The sequence below is a fragment of the Lacerta agilis genome, chromosome 9 (assembly GCF_009819535.1).
Source record: "Lacerta agilis isolate rLacAgi1 chromosome 9, rLacAgi1.pri, whole genome shotgun sequence".
Lineage (NCBI taxonomy): Eukaryota > Metazoa > Chordata > Lepidosauria > Squamata > Lacertidae > Lacerta > Lacerta agilis.
Window position 1 is genome coordinate 39,945,831 of NC_046320.1, and position 17,387 is coordinate 39,963,217.

At 45.2% G+C, this 17,387-nt stretch overlaps 1 protein-coding gene across 1 annotated transcript in view; it reads left to right on the forward strand.

Moving 5' to 3' along the window:
* Positions 1–1,552: 1,552 nt before the first annotated feature.
* The window catches only part of MAML3 (mastermind like transcriptional coactivator 3), a 269,821-nt gene continuing 253,986 nt past the window's right edge, over positions 1,553–17,387 (forward strand). Inside the window, exon 1 of the mRNA XM_033161072.1 lies at positions 1,553–2,235. Coding sequence (XP_033016963.1) covers positions 1,771–2,235 — 465 coding nt within the window. The 5' untranslated portion in view covers positions 1,553–1,770. The remainder of the gene's footprint in view (positions 2,236–17,387) is intronic.

A 17,387-nucleotide genomic window follows, 5' to 3' on the forward strand; every position in this document is an offset into this window, starting at 1 on the left:
GTCGGGCACCTACATTCTATCCAGGGCTGGGATTGTTTTAAATTCAATTTGTAAATAAGTTTAGTCGGAAACAAATTAATAAGATTTACTCACCAGTGAGTGAGTCAAGGTCTGTGCTTCTCCCGCATCCCCCCCCCCCCGCGCAAAAAAACAAACATCCCTCGGATATTTGAATTGAGGGTAGAGGGAGGCGTATCAGGGTTAATTTTAACACCAGCCTCTTTTCTTCCCCTTGACTTTTCCACGTGGTAAACGTCAGGCAAGGAGAGTTAGGAAGCTGCCGTTCCCTTGCTGTGGTCATCATCATGCACAGGTTCTATATCATGCAAAACTGTATGTAATAATTTAGGCCAGCATGATACAGAGCTTCAGCTCGCGCCGAAAAAGGAAACAGGACACACAGGGCAGGCGTATTACACACACACACACACACACACACACACCACGCGACCAGGTCAAAAGTTGACTGCCTGCCTCTCCAGCTTCCCCCTCGGATCGCTCTCGCTCGGTCCTGGCAGTCCCTGATTTTCCGCCCAAGGTAACAAGTAGCGTGGCTAGGAGCCGGAGGGGGAATTAGGCGGGGAATCGCCGTGTCCGTTCCTGCTGGCGAAAGGTCCGGGCCGGATTTTGCACCTTGTCCCCGGGTCTGCCTCACGGCCTGGAGGAGCTGGAGCGGCTGCTGCTGCTGCTCTGTTTATTGAGCGCTCTTGTCCTGGTATCACTCCGCTGGCATGGAGGAGGAGGAGGAGGTGGAGGAGGACAGCACTTGATCATTGTGATGGTGGCAGGAGGAGAAGCAGCAGCGAGCAGAGCAGATCAGAGCAGTCTGCGTGTGTAGCAGCTCGGCGTACGTTCTGCAAATACTTCAGCGAGCTACTTTTGCAGATCACCCCGGATTGTTCACGTGTTGACTTCCCCCCAGCTGGAGGATTTGCTTTTGCTGTTTTTTCCCCCTTTTAGGTTCCTGTTGAAAAATACAACTGAGCAGCCAAAGTACTTTTGAGAACACGGTGCGGCATAAACACCCAAACTTTTTTTTCCCTTTCCCCCTGTTCCCCGGGAGAGAAAACACAATTAAGAAAGCGGTGCTGCCTGGTGGCGCGGGGTGCGATGTTGGGGTGCCTGTGTGCGCGTTGTCTGCCCGGTGTGTATGTCCGTAGGTGTCTTGTGTGTGTGTGTGTTGTGTGTGTGTAGAAGTGTTGAGCGTGGAGAGAGATTCCTGTCTGTTTTGCACGCATGTGGGTTCGTGTCTCTCTCTTCCTCCGTTTTCATACATGGGGGAGACCAAGGAGGCTTTCGGTCCGGGATTTGTTTTGGAAATGATGGATTATTTCAAAGGTGGACTGATCTGATCTTCCCTCCCTGGAGTTTGCCACCGAACAAGCTACCGATCAGTTTGTTGGGATTCCTCCTGTGTTTGTTGATTGTGTCTGGCGATAACCTCGCAGCACCGCCTCCTGGGTCTCGGCTTTTAACATTTTCTTTAGGCAATTTCTTTTTTTGTGGGGGGCGGGCGGGGGGAAGCTTTTTTTCCTGCCGGAGAGGATCGACAAGGAAGTGAGAGAGGCTTTAAAATATTTTTTTGGGGGGGTATTTTGTTTTAAACCAAACAACCCCAAAACATTTCGCTGGGGATCTGCTGCCTCCCTCCCCCATGGTCCGTTAAAGAGTATCTTCCCCCGGAGGACCCCCGTGTTTGTGCCTGGCGTGTGGCGCCCGCTTCTCAAAGGGGGGAAAAGTTCTTCCAAAATAGTGTGCGCGGAGAAGAGGATGGGGGATTTTGCAACCCCCGCCGCTACCGCGAACGGCGGCAGCCTTTGCCTCAACAATAACCTGAGCAGCAGCCTCGGCGGGGCCGGGATCGGCGTGAACAACGCTCCCCACGGCCCTCCTCCCGGTAACAGCGCTACTCATAGCGGCGGCGGCGGCACTAACGGGAGCAGCGGCGTTCCCAAGCACAGCACCGTGGTGGAGAGGCTGAGGCAGCGCATCGAGGGCTGCAGGAGGCACCACGTCAACTGCGAGAACAGGTACCAGCAAGCCCAGGCCGAGCAGCTGGAGCTGGAGCGAAGGGACACGGTGAGCCTCTATCAGAGGACCCTGGAGCAAAGGGCCAAGAATCGGGGACCGGAGGCGGCGGCGGCAGCAAAGCAGCAGCAGCAGCACCCGAGCAGCAAGCAGCAACAAGATGCCGAGTGTGCCACGGCCGAGCAGAGGAACCACACGCTGATCATGGTAAGGGGGCGGGCGAGAGGGGGCTGGAGGGCGGCTGCGGAGCACTTGTGGGCTGGCGCTTTCTCATTTGGAGTTCTCCCTTCTCGCCGGAGCGGATGTAGGAGGTTGGGGAGGAGGGTGGGGGAAGAGAGAGAAAGAGCGAGAGAAAGCGAGGGATGCTTGGCTGAAGCCAGGGAATGGGCGGAGAGAGGAAACTTTGGTCCTATAACTAATATGGGAATCCAGGAAGCAAAATGGACTATTTGAAGAGGAGTTGTCGAAGCCTCTGCATTGGTGGGGGTGGCTAAGCCGCGCGAACACGCTCTCTCTTTCTCTCTCTCTTGCTTGCCACTTGGATCGATCACTCAGGTAATGATTCTTCACCTGCCGGCGTCACACACACACACACACACACACACCACTCCCCCCAGTCGCTCACAGGTATCATTGCATCGATCACGGCGCAAAACAATGAAACAAATGAATTGTGCATTTGGCTGTTTTACGTGCCATTGGAAGAGCGGCGTAAAAATGCACACAGGAGAACCGACGCGCTTGGAGGGTCCCCCTTGTTGTGTAGGCAGTTGTCGAGCAGCGCTGGGAAGACCAGAGGGAAAGCACGTGCGTGTGCCTGCGCGTGTATATCTCTGGCCAGCGTGGGTGCGTGTCTGCAAGGATGCTCGCTGCCTCTTTAAATCCAGCGGAGGGGGAGCTTTGTGGGCTGGCTTTGCGGATCGGGAGTGACAGCCCTCGGGAGGAAAAGTTGGGCAGGTTCCTCCTCGGCTGGCGGCGGTGCGTGAGTGTGCGCGGCGTGCAGCGGACCAATCAAGTCTCTCCAAACTCGCCCCAGCCACTCAGCGGCCGTCTGGGCTGCATTTCTTTTTTCCCTTTTCGTAATTCTAAAGTTTCCTTGGCCTTTTAAGAGGCTTAGAAGAGAACAGCAAAGGGGCGGGAGCTAACCTGCCGGTGGCGTAAGAACTACTAGTAGGAAGTGGCGTTTCACACTCACCCAGATGGTTAAAAGAAATTAAACAAGAACTCGCCGGGTCACAGATCTTGTCTTAAAACAAAATAGCTAGTACGTGTCCCTATTAAAAGCGCCCCTCCCCTTGAAAATCGTCCGGGAAGGATCGTCCGCCGTGAGCTGCTCTGATCAAATCGATTAGGAAATCCCTTTTCCACACCCATTCTACCTTCCCGACTACCCTCCGACAGCTTTAGTGAAGGGAGCGGAGAAGCAGCCAGGGTTTTTTTTTTTAAACAGATGTGTTGTCAGTCCCTGCTTCCATCGTGCCTGGTTTCCAGTAGGTGTAGCCGAGTAAAGCTAATCGAGTTTATGGAGAGCTGTGAAAGATTCTGCCTTTGGTGGCGCAGTGATTGTGTCGATAGGAGTTGCTTGCCGAAATCCAGGCAGATGGTCTCAGGGGCAGCTGGAGGGCAGGGCGAGGGCATTCCTTTTTATTATTATTTTACTTGGGCTGCTGTCGTTCTTTCGGATTTGTCTGCTTATTTTGTTGCAGCAGCTCTCCTGAACCAGGGTTGCGGCTCTAAGGCTTTTCTACTGCGCCCTAGTCAATCAGTTACTAAAATATGGTGTTCTTTTACTATATACAGTATACAGTATGTATATTAAAATAAAGCTCCTTCTCAATCCCCAGCCTCAAACAGGATTTTACGCATGTGTGTTCAAAAAGTCCCAACTGCACTCAGTGGGACTTACTCCCAGGTAAACCCGTTTCGGATTGAAGCCTAAGGCACTCGGACTGAGTTGTGACTCCCCCCCCCCTTAAGTGATTGCCTACTTTCGAGTAAACATGAACAAGGTCGCGCGGCGAATGTTTGCCCAAGTAAGACGTGGAGCTTAGATTTAGGCAACCGCTCGCAAGGTTCAGTTTTTATAAAGATATGCTGCTCTAGCTGAGCCGGAGAGAAGCGGCTGCAAGGTCCCTATGCCTTCCTGCTGCCCTATGGCCGCCCTAAGCTAGGAGCGAGCCGGAACCCCCCACCCGCCGCCGCCGCCGCCCAGCTTTTCGCCAAGCCACCCCACCAGCTGGCGTCTGCCTGACAAAGCCGCCTTCCCTCCCCCGGCTGGAAGTTGGGTGGGAGGCCTGGAGGGCGCGGACTGACGGCGGGGTCAGCCGCAGTGGCAGCCCAGGAGGAGCTGGGGCGAGTGGTGCGGCGCAGGAGGCGGAGGGAGGGAGAGAAAGGAACGGGCGCGGACTTTGCGGGAGACAGCCGCCGCCGCCGGCTCCTCCCCTGTCGAGAGAGGGACCATTTGTTGATGTGGGACTCTTCCCCCCCCCCCGGCGTCCTTGTGTGTGTGTGTGCGCGCCTCCTCAATTCACCGGTGCCGCCTTGGCCACTCCCACCGGCGCGCGAAAGGCCGGCTCAGCCGCGACCCGCAGGCGGAGTCCGCTACACCTTCTCCCCCGCCTGCCGCGGCGCTTTGTCTGCTCTATCGAGCGCTCAGCCGTGGGGGGCGGGGAAGAGCCCAAAGTGCGCCCTCCTGGAAGCGAATGCTGCTGCGCGGCGTGCCGCCTTCCTCCTCAGGCGTGGAGAAACCACCACTCCCTCCCTCCCTCCGAGGGTGGGGGGGTTGGAGAAGGAAGCTGCTGCGCCGCCTCCCTGCTTTTCCAGGGAAAAGGCAGCCGGAGAGGGAACGCCCCTTGTTGGAGACAGCGGGGCATTTCTCCAGTGCAGCCGGGGGGGGGGGTTGAGATAGGCAGATAAGGCGCTCAGCCTCACCACACAGGCATAAGCGCCCCCCCCCCCCCGCGCGCTGCCGCCGCCTTCCTCCCGCCTGACCTGGAGCGCGAGCCGGTCTGCGGACACACACGCACACACAATCAGGCAGGGAGAAAGCCGAGAGACGAACGAGTCAGAGCAAAGCACAAAGGGAGGCACCTGACTCGCAAACAGGAAGCCGACGAGGCGCTGTTCGGCTGCCCGTCTGCTTGGCCCTTCCCGGCCCTCTAATAGGATTTGGGTTCAGTCCTCAAGCTGTTTCACGCTCTTTGCTCCCTAATGGAGCTTGCGCTTGCGACACAGTGGCGCACTCGGAGGACTTGGGCAGGGAGTTCATGCAAGCAAGCAAACAAAAGCCTTGTTCGCATTCCACCCCCTCCCCTTCTTTTGAGCTGCGGTACTGACTCACTAGTGAAACAATAGTTTCCTTCTCTGTCTCTAGCTTGCAGATGGGATTTGAGAAATGCTTGTAGTTGGAGAATCTCTTTGCCATGGGCAGAAGAGGGTGGGGTTTATTTTTTTTAATGTGCTGGACCGGTCTAGATTTACCCCCTAGAATGGCTGTCCCCCGCCCCCAGTAATAATAATAAAGTAGATGGTGTGATATCTGTTTTGATAAGAAACCACTGATTTTCCTCGATATGACCTGTATTAACACCCCAATAATTCGATCATATTCTTCACTTGAAAGTTAATAAACTTTGCTTTTGGGGTCCAAAATACCTGTTTTTTTAAAAAAAAATGTTTTGGATTTGTTGCAGTTACAGGTAAGTAGCAAAATCCAGGAAATATTAGTTTGTAGCACATCCTTTTTTAATAATAATAATAATAATAATAATAATAATAATAATAATAATTGTCTTATTTAAAGCTGCAGTCCTATACATACAAACTTGGAAGTAGTATCTATTGGACTCATTGGGTCTTGCGTTTGAATATACATGGATAGGATTGCAGTGAGTATCTTTGAAACTCTCTTGGTTAAAATTACTTGTAGTATGAAATCCACAGCTAGGGATATTTGCATTTGGCTTCCAGTATCATTGGAGCATGCCAGGTCAGTGTGTTGCTTTGCTGTTTAAAAAATTAGAATGCAGTGTTATTTACAGCCATTTTAAATAAGGGAGAGAGTTTCATCAACAATATGCTTATAGAGAAAGGGTTTCACCAGCAATATAGTTACGATTTGTAGAAAGATTAAGAGTGATTTGTGGTTTTTCAACAGTGTGTAAGGGAGCTCCCTAAAGAAGAGAAGGAAGTTGCCAGGAAAGGTGTGAAGCTTTTTGCAGTATCTTTGAATCCAGTTTGTTGAGACTTCATAATGAGAACTGTGTCCTCCTTCCAATCAGTGAAACATGAGCTGTGGTGAATACAGACCTCCCCAATTGTTGACTGACAAGTGCTGGAGAAAATGTGAGGTGCTGGTGGTGCTCTGTCTTCAGAGAACACTGCAGCCCCACGTGTCTGATTACTCTCTTTTCCTAACCTTCAATAGAGAGAACAATAAGTTGCCTTTACTGAGCTGTATTTTGTTTGTTTGTTTGTTTCTTCAATCTGTGGAGGCCTAAACTGTTCTTCTACACTTTGTGTTTCTAAAGGTATGCTGTGCTCCATAATGTGTGCTTTACTGAAAAGCTGATCATCTTTTTATAAATAGACGTTTCCCTCAAAGGCATACATCTCAAACTTAATAGTTGATGATCTCTCATAGAAAGTCAGTACAGCCTCATTTCCACACCCAGGGACCTGTATGGAACATGCATGCTCAGTGCATCTTGGCAAGCCTAATCTTCTAAATTAAGGATGGGGATCTGTGCCATTCCAGATGCCAATCCTTGGTCTAACTGGATGTACCTAAGGCTTCCAACAGCCCAAAGGAGTCTAGGCATATGGTGATGGATTTGCTTTTCCTGGGGGCAGCTGCATTTATTGTTATTTAATATTTATTCATTAAATTTGTCAGGGCAACCCAAAGTGACGTGCAACTGTGAGTCATTCCATACTTTTCCTTCAATTTACAAGATCTCCACCAGGAATGGTAATTTGGAGAGGGGGGTGGGAAACTTTCTCAGGCTTCCAGAGGGAAGCTGATTTCTCACCTTTCCAGTTAGTTTGTGCTCACACCCACCTTTAGCAGCATGAAGAAAGAACACATTTTTTAACGTGTGTGTTCCACTGACAGTCAAACAGTTTAATTTTATGCCACTAATTTTGGAATAAGCATCACCAGATGTTTGTCATTTTCTATTGTCATATTTACTGTGCAATGCATCCCTTTGACACATCTTGTTTGTAAGGTAGAGACAGAAGTAATGCATAGGATTGAACTAAAAGTCACTTGACAGCAGAAACTTCATTTCTACTTGGAAGTAAATTCCCATGTGTTCCAAGGGGCTAGCTCTCAAGTTCTTGTGTGTGAGCTTTTGTCTCAATTGAAGCAAGGCCAATGGTCCATCTTATTAAAGACCCTTCCCTCCCAAAAATAACCACAGGTAAAAATGCAAAATAGCATTATAGAGTAGCCTACCTCAGAGAAAGTTATAACCATTTAATCCCAGTTTTGTGAGGTTTGGGTATAAGCACTTAATAGGGAATGTATAGTTGATTTTGCTAAATCTTTGATTTGTTTATTAATAATAACATCACCAAACATTTTCTTCATTTGGCTATAGCAGTGAATAATGAAGTTAGGAAGCACAATAAGAATTGTACAATAAATATATACATTTCTTTATTAAGTATTATACATTTTCCAGCCTAGTCATTGTGAAAGCCAGTTTTAATTTCTCTGTTACATAACTAGAAGTGTTTTAATATTGTGCTAGTTAGGTTTGTTTAAAAGTTATTGATGGAAAACTTGCAATTCCTCCAAAATGTTCCTTTGCTCATCATCAGACTAGCTCCAAGAAACATCTACTCATTCCCATTCTTAGCTAATCTGCTTTCTCACTTTCTACTGTGTTGCGTGTATAATTTTTATCTTGCTGAATGCATCTTAGATATTTGGCAAATGTGCTTCAGTATTAGAAACCATCTTCAAAATTATTTAATGTTGTTAAGCCATGCCTGTTAAAGTTCTGCTCTTCTATACTGGTTTGTAATTTGTCAAATTCTAAAAGACTTTTCCTGTAACCGTATCCTTGACATCTTATACTGACAGCCTCATCACATGCCTGCTTACTCAGAAGTAACTCCCGCTGAGAGTCAAGGGAGATGTGGTTATCCGTGAGTTCCGCCTCACATCTGGTGTATATATGTAGAAACATGGGGTGGGGGCAGATTTAACTGCAAAGGCTTGCATGGGAATCCCTCTTTCTGTCTGTCTTACTTTTCCACAGCTGGGCCCTGATATCACTTTTCAGTACCAGAAATAAGCCCAGCTAGGTGAAAGCAAAGTGTTCTGGGAGGGGGTCTTCAGGAGTTAAGCTGCAAATAGGGGGAAACTTCTGCACTACTCCTCTTTTGTTGCCAAAATTGAACCTCACTGTTTAGTTAATTAGTACAGCAAATACGAATTTGAACTAATGGGTCATGTAGATGGACTCTGTGGCCCTCAGAGTCTGTTCCAACTCTGCAGTTTATGATTCTATACTCTTGCATCTAGTTTGATCCCGAGTTTTGTGGCTCTTACTTTCAGGTCACTGTGCATAGGACTGTTGCCTTTGAACCAGATGCAGAAGTAACCAGTTGGGCTTCTTTCTGGCTAATTGTGCAGAAGATTATAGCCTTTGGTGCCAAGGTATCCTTTGGTGGTGTTTCTGCTTGATAGTGAGAAGCACTGTGCTGAAGCAACACTCTTGGATTCCTGATTTGTTTTATAAGAGAGGCTAGAATTAGCTATGGGGTCTTCATTGGAAGTTCTTACAGCAGCATTTATGCTTCTGAAAGAAGGTGGGGTTTTGCCTGCAGCCAGGAAGAGCACAGCATGGAATATGCAGAGAAAGGGAGGATGGGATGAAGGAAAAACTAGACACAAGGATTAGGCTAAAGTCATTGTAAAAGGCAACTGGGGGCCAACGTAGAGGCAGAGAAGGGCGATGTGTTGAGAGAGATTATTTTAGCAGGAATATTCTGAGTTGACTGAAGAGGTGAGAGAGAACAGGAAGGAAGGCCAGAGTGGCAGTGGTCCAAGGAAAAAATAACTAGGGCATGAACAGTTTAGCAGTAGATTCAGATTTGGCCAATTTTGATGAAAAATCAGTGGTTGCAGTTGGCAGTAAAAACAGAGAGGGAAATGAAGAGCCAGCAGTGGGCCTATTTAGTTTTATGCTTAAAAGGCAAAAGAGAGAGACTTAGCTATATCTAATCAACAGGAGGCATGGGTGTCTGCAGAAATAATTCGGGGGAGGGGCAGAGAGATCCATGACTTTTAACTACAGGTATTTGACTTACCTCTGAACCCGACACACTATTACATGGTGCTGAAGAGCAGCAACAAGAAACAATAGTGATTTACTATAGTGTATGGGATTATATGTTTCTGAACTAAGTTCTAACAAATTGCTCTATTTGTCCATTGAACAATAACAGAGTAAGGCACCAGAAAGACATAGAGCTATAATTTGTCCATTGAACAACAATACTTTAAGACTCTTGAAAAACAAATTAAAAACCCCTAAGGCTGAATTTTTCACCTTTTACACAGAATCTCCCTTGGCTGTGATGAGTGCCAGATAAAAGATCTGAAAGTAGCCAAGCTTTTTGTTGTTGTTGTTGTCAATGCCTGTCCACACGTAACATAAAGGAAAATATACTACAAAGTGGATCACTATTGAAACAAAGATGGGAGACTCTGAGGCTCTTGGCCAAAACAGTCAATAACTACTACAAATTTCTCCTTGGGATGGGTCCTCAGCATTGCTCTCTGGGTGCTCAACAAACAAGCCAGACAATTGCTTTTCATGCATTGTTGAATTTAGCCATGCCTGTGCAAAGTGCTGAAGGATTGTTCAGTTGGGCATGTTGTAACTGGGAGGGAAAGTGCTGTCAGGAGGACCATTTTAATAGCAGGGAACCGTTTAGTGTGGTCCAGCAGTTCAGCAAGGTTCTCGGTAAATCCAGGTAGGAAATGTAGATGGACCGCCAATAGTTCTCTTCTGTGGATTGGTTGGGATGATTGGCATGGTTTTGACTGTGAGTCCTGGAGGACCTATACCCTGCCTTTTAGGCCTTTTCCCAGCTGGTCTGGGAGGGTGGGGCCCTGACTGACTCCAGCTACAACAGCTGAGACTACTGAACAGAATCTTGATCTGGGGTATTGTTTAGGGGGCCTGTTGGAGGGGGGCTGTTAACAGCAACTTTGTATCTATATTTTGGATTTTATGATTTATGTGGCAATTTTTCAGTTTGATTGTGTACTTTTTTATTATTGTTTATCACCACTTTTGCTTTGTGGCGATCTAATTTTTTATATGGTGTAGGCCATCTTGAGCATTGTTTTCACTTTGGAAAGTTGGCATGCAAATAAAACAATTGATTGAGTTTTCTGTTACATGGTTTGTCTAGCTGCTTTAAATTTCAAATCCATTTCACCTTCCAGTTTCTTAAACTTTTCTACTTCTATTGTGTTCATTAGGTTTCCTGTGTTACGTTATTCCTAGCAACTCTTGTATTTATGTTCTTTCATTTTCATTGCATCTAACTTCACAAACTGCAGAACTTGTTTGAATGGTTCTAGCATCAAATAATATTTGCTTATAATCACAAGTCAAAATGATTATTATTTATTAAATTTGTATACCACCCATCAACTGAATATCACTAGGCATTGGTTTGGCTAGAGTTCTTTGAGAGTGTCAACAAACATATAGATGGTCCAGTTCACAAAGGGTACTCAGACTTTCAAAAAGCTTTTGACCAGGTACTTCACCAAAGACTCCTGAGAAAGCTTAGTAGTCATGGGATAAGAGGAGATGTTCTCTTGTCGATCAGAACTGTTAAGTAGCGGGAAGCAGAGAGTGGGAATGAATGGACTGGTTTTTTAATAGAGAGGTGCAGAAAGTGATCCACATTCCGGCCTGTGCTTTTTTACTTCTTCATAAACAATCTAGAGTTAGAGGTGAACATTGAGGTGGCCAAGTTTGCTGAAGATACTAAATAGTTCAGCATCATTAAAACAAAAAGGGATTGTGAAGAGCGGCAAATGATATCTCCAAACTGAGTGAATGGGCAGTAAAATTGCAAATGCAGTTCAGAAATCATGGCCTTTTATGGGTGCTTTAAACGGTAAAAGTGTTACTCAGAATTTTGGAAGTGGATGGTACAGCTATTGTAGGGTTGGATTGGGTTAGGTTTCCCTAGGGAATGAGAACTGGAAATGAATATAGTTCAGTTCCACAGAAATATACACTTATATATATTTTATTCAGTAATCACACAATATTAGGTGGCTTGATCAAAGCATATAGATGTCAATGGGGAAATAATCTTTTTGAGTTACATTGACTTATTTCAGATGTACTGGCAAACTTTGTTCTCCTGAGGGCCTTGGTGAGCCTCAGTGTGCTGTGTTTTACATGTGCCAGGAGAGCCAGTGTGGTGTAGTGGCTAAGAGCAGTAGACTCATAATCTGGTGAACCGGGTTCGCGTCTCCCCTCCTCCACATGCAGCTGCTGGGTGACCTTGGGCTAGTCACACCTCTTTGAAGTCTCTCAGCCACACTCACCTCACAGAGTGTTTGTTGTGGGGGAGGAAGGGAAAGGAGAATGTTAGCCGCTTTGAGACTCCTTCGGGTAGTGATAAAGCGGGATATCAAATCCAAATTATTATAAGAGATTGGAAGCCTGCCCTTCTAATTTGTGGTACATCATAGTTTGCCCTTTCCATCAAATCTGGCAAACAGTGGCTTCTCGTATACTAGAAGCTAACACTTCTAATTCCTTCTCCTTGTGTGCCAGTGTGCAAGTTTGAGGGTTGCACTTGCCTGCTCTTATAACAATATAACAACTCTGGAATGTTGTTATATATGAATCACGCCATGGTGTTCCTTGTATCTCAGAGTGGGGTGCTCAAGGAACATAAGTGATTACAATATGTATAAAAGGGATTTTATCTCTAGGGTCTCAACACTGACTTGTGGATGATGACAATTTCAGCTGAATTTTGTGACGAGAGAGAGATGCTTGTCTCCCCCAATCTTTCAGACATATGCCAGCAAATATTGTGGCAAATTAGTATATAGAATAATGATTCTCAACATGCATTGATGTTTTCAGATGTTTAGGGAGTGGGGTTTTTTCTAGGACTGTCAACATAAACATGTCAGGCTAACACTGTACTTTATTAATTATTACGTTTCTATCCCACCTTTCCTCCAAGAAACTCACGATGACATACATGTTTCTCGCTCCACTGCATTTAATTTTCATAGTACAGTGAGGGAGGTTAGGCAAAGAGATGGTTGATTGCCTTTGTGGCTGGCCCTCCAAGGGCAGGGTGAGGTGAGGTGACCACTTCAGGCATCATGATCCACAGGGGCTGCAGATCCCAATGTAGATATTTATTCCATTCTTGTTCCTGATGTAGATCACCCTTTCTTTCCTTGTGGTGAGGAGGGGGTGCCATTTTGTGTTTCACCTCAAGTGCCGAAATGTCTTGTGCTGTCCTGATTTAATGACTATGTCACAGTGGCTGATTATGAAAACCAGCTGGTAGTGAAATGTAGATTCAATTAAAGGTGTGCAGTAGAAGGTTCCTTAAACATGACTATGAAATAATAAAACAAATGTCTCTGCCTTGACCTTCCAAGGATAAGCTCACACAATACTTTCTGACTACTGTTTTGCATCTAGGCCACATTAGGCAATTTCTGCAACTTGAAATAGAAAGTACTGTATGACCACCATTCCCCCCCCCCCAGAGTAAATAACAATGACAATGTTATTTGAGATGTGTTTCATATACTTTGTGTTATTGTCTTTAGCATATTCTGGTATCTTAGTTACTCGTTCATGGGCATATATTGTCTAATATGCTATTATTCATCTGCACTAAGGATTATTTCTCTCTCTTTCATTGGAGATCTCACTCTGATCTCTCCTGCAGGCCCATACGCACACACATGCGCTCACTTACTGAGAACAGCAGAACAGATGCAGGACTAGAGGAGTGCTTATTTATTAAAGTTCCCTAGCCTTCTTCCACCTTACTTATACAACCTGCCTGACAGGTACTCATGATTCACTTGGTGTGTTCATCATTACAAAAAAACATTCCTCCTCCTTGTTATTTATTATATAAAAATACAGTCTCAGCCTGATGATAATTGCTAACGAACAAATGTACTTTTTCTGTTTTGGATAAGAAAATTTGGTAACTGCTTGTTCAGATAAATGCCCCCACAGAATGAGAGTTATGAGGGTGCTTTGTGAACATGACAACAAAACAGCAAAAGTTTGGTACAACCCTTAGTGCTATCAATACAAAAGTAGAGAGGGAGAGGAATACCATGAAGAAGTAGAAGAGTTTGGATTTGATATCCTGCTTTATCACTACCCGGAGGAGTCTCAAAGCAGCTCACATTCTCCTTTCCCTTCCTCCCCCACAACAAACACTCCGTGAGGTGAGTGGGGCTGAGAGACTTCAAAGAAGTGTGACTAGCCCAAGGTCACCCAGCAGCTGCATGTGGAGGAGCGGAGACGCGAACCCCGGGTTCCCCAGATTACGAGTCTACCGCTCTTAACCACTACACCACACTGGCTCTCATGAAATCAAGGAATAACTGGCAAGCCCGACTTTTTGAGAAACAACAACTTGGAAGCACTCTCAGATATGATCCAAACGTATCTCTTCAAAGCACTTTGAAGGTGTTAAGATATTGTCAGTTCAATTTGAAATCTATACACTAGTTTGTACCTCAGTAGAATCAGGTTGTTTTTCACTCAAACAAAACTAGTTTCTACTACTGTATTGCTGGAGATCTAAATGGAAGGCTGAACTGGCAAAGGCAGCAGGACAGATTCTCCCCCTCACCATAATATTTAACAGAAGTTTTCATTAGCATTATTCATTCAACTGCTGTGTGATTTGCTGCTTTCTGTTGCATAACCTTGGAACATTATGTTACGTTCGGTCAGAGGCCTGCAAAACCTAATGAGCAAGCCTCGATTCCCGGATTAGTTGTTTGGCCACATGCCACATACCCTGATATTGCCACAGAGAAGGAAACTGGAGGCATTCAGAGCGAAGACCTTGAAGCTAAGGATCATGCTTGGTTAACAGTAGCTCAGCACCCACTTAGATGACTAAAGCCACTTCTGAAGTGGTGGTTAGTATCTGAGGAGCGGGGGGAGAGTGCCTTACCTTTTCCCTGCACATGGCTGCTCTTCTCCAGTGTCCAGTATAGAGGAGTTGTTGGGTTTTTTTAAAATAAAAAACCCCACATTTCCCCACTTTTAATAATCCATTGGGAGAAGAAGCACTTGGGAAGACAATGTGGAGTGGTTCGGGAGAGGGCATTCTCTGTGACAGTCCCTAGGGTGTGTAGTTCCCTCCTCACAGAGGTGTGTATGATGATTTCCTTGCACAGCTTTCATTGCTTGCTGAAGACTCGCCTCTTTACCCTGGCCTTTGACAACCAATACCCTTTTAAGACCCTTGCTCATGTAAATTGCCTTAACTGACTTTAATACTGTATTCTTATATTGTTGTAACCTGTCCTGGGACCTTATGATGAAGGGCAGGTACAGTAAGGAAAGGAAGAGAGAACGGCAGGAGTGGGAAATTGGAGAGGGGTGGTGGTGAAACAGATGGATCAAAGCAGGAGGAAATAAAAGTCATCTGCAAGTGATCAGTTGAAACCTGGCAAGTGTGTTCTGTCCCTTTCCCAGCAACCTCCTTGGGATAGGACAAGGGGAAGAGAGGGAGAATGGGGTGCACTCCACCCACTTTTGACTCTGGAACCACCAGACTTACTGTAGCCCTCTGCCCCAGCAGATGACACCTGAGACAGGAAAGAGGTTCCACACCACTGAGATGAAGGGTTGGGGTGGGGATTCTCAGATTAAAAACAGGCATTAAACAGTAAACAGTCTATCATATTACTTCTTAAACATCGGCACAGAAGTTAGCTAATTTGTTCCCAGTGTCGATTCCACCATGCTTCTTGTGCACGAAAGAAGTTAAACTAAACTTTGAATATGAATATTTATTGTGGGGTTTCACCCAGACTGTTTCCTTTCAGCAATTAAGTTTGGTAAGGTCCTTTGCCTGAGAGGTGAAATGTATTATATTTTTAGAAATAAATATGTGATGTCTACAAAACAACGACGCATCACCATTTCCAAGAAACTTGCATAAGATTTCCTTACTATTTAAGGAATCTAGACCATTGTTTTGCTTTCAAGGAACTGAAGCTGCCTTGGTTCTAAAATAACTTACCATCATCCCCCCCCGGGGGGGGATATATCTGAGGAAGACTGTGGAAACAATATGTGGAATTACAAATCTGCATGGATTTGGCAGGAAATCAATGAAAGCTGGAAATAGATCCTTGCACATTTGGGTTTGTGGATTTTCCCTGCATCACCTATGTAAATTTTGGAACTTTTTCCCCCCACGGTGTAAGATGTCTGCTAAATCTTGCTGATTACAGTTTTGGCAAGTGTTAACTTTAGTGGAATAATGTAGTGAGTGTGCAATATTGCCAGCAAGTTTTTTATGTCAGGCAAATTACCCTTGTTTGTTTTTTCCCCAAGAGAAAGTTAAACACCTGCTTGCTGAAAGTTAACAAATAGGGGCAGTCATTCATTATTGCCTGGGGTAAGGGGCAGTATGTGGGTTTTTTTACTAAGGGGACCCTTTTCATATAACTCTGCGGCTTAGAAAGTATGAAACAAGTGCATACATTTTTAGACTGTGAGTAGACTTAAGTTATTCATGAATGAAACAGTCTGATTCAGGTCATGAGAGGCCAGCTGTATGCATTCCAGATGTAGCTGGCTTCAGAGGGACCATTTTTGTGCATGAAATGAATGTGCATGTTTAAATCTTCACACAACTAAGCTGCTATTACAGCCACTCCAACTTAAGTATGACACTGGAGAATGTTGTGAATGGAAGATATAAACTGTGGTGACAAGATAAAAATATTCTGCAGTACTAACACTACATGGTAATTTCAAGAATCTTCCTTCTTGCATGTCTGAAGAACTGAACAAATACAAATGCAATATGTTGTTAGAGCTGTGGAGGTAGGTATTTGTGATGGGGTTGCAACATCATGTCAGCCTGGAGAAGTGATAACCTTGAGTGAGGCCCTGTTCCATGACCACTCAACAATTTTCTCTATTACAAATCCATTTCTGCCCAAGAACAGTGACTATGAAAGAGTCTGCTCCTTTTCATTAATGCCTTGGCACATCACACCTTCCTTGAAGGCTGAGAAGCAGTTTGACTTGCTTCAGATCCCTTTTCTTTCTTTTTTTAAACAGTACCAAGGTCTCTCTTGTACCACTAATGGTGCTCTCATTCCTTTCTGGGCAGCCGGGCTCTGTGTGTCTAGAATCTGCAAGGAAGAATTACATTTGGGGGGGAAATGTCCTTTTCCTGATTTTGAAGGAGTGCAATGCACTCTCTCGTGACGGGTAATATGGTGCCGGTGGGAATGATGAAGTAATGCCCCCTGCTTTACCATAAAGAATCGCCTGCTTATTAGAATCAAGAAGAGGCCCATAACTTTAAACAAATTATTCGAACTGACTAGAAATAATTAAATACAAGCTTGAGAAGGTTGTGTGGTCTTTTGGGTTTGAAGGAAGCAGGTGGAGATTGGTAAAATATTTGGTTTGTTTGTCCATTAGTATGAGAGTTCACCTTGCACGGAAGAACTTTTTTAAAAAAATGAGTTATTTATATAACAGCTTGTAATTTAATAAGCTCATTATTCATTAGCAGCTCTGTGATGTAGGCATTTCTGCATAGCTAATCAAGAATTGAGGTTGCAATGTGAAAAAATCTGAATACAATTTGCAGTTCTTTTAAAGCAATAATTAAATATTAGAGCTGCTACATTTTGTTTCTTAGTTGGTGCTTTAAAAAATCCCTTTGTTGTAGGAATTTTGATCAGAATTTTTTTTAATGGTATTTTGGAATGTAGCTAGCTCACTGTATGATAATTCGGATATACTTCATTGTACTAAATTCCATTTTCACTTCAAACGAAGGGCCAAAAAGTCAGTGGAAATGTTGAAGGACTCTAGAGTAAGGATATCTCACCCTACAGTTACAGCCGATAAATGGTTCAGTTAATCTTTTTGCCTCTTTTTCTGAACTACTTAGAAACAAATTGATTCTTGGCTGATAGGAGGGCACAAGTAGCGCTTCAGGAAGAACATAGTGCTTCTCTTTTTGTAGAGTGTACTGGCAGTGAATGGGTTTTCTTGCTTGTTCTGCAGGGAGGCTGCATTTTGATTTAAAGTTATGAGTCACAG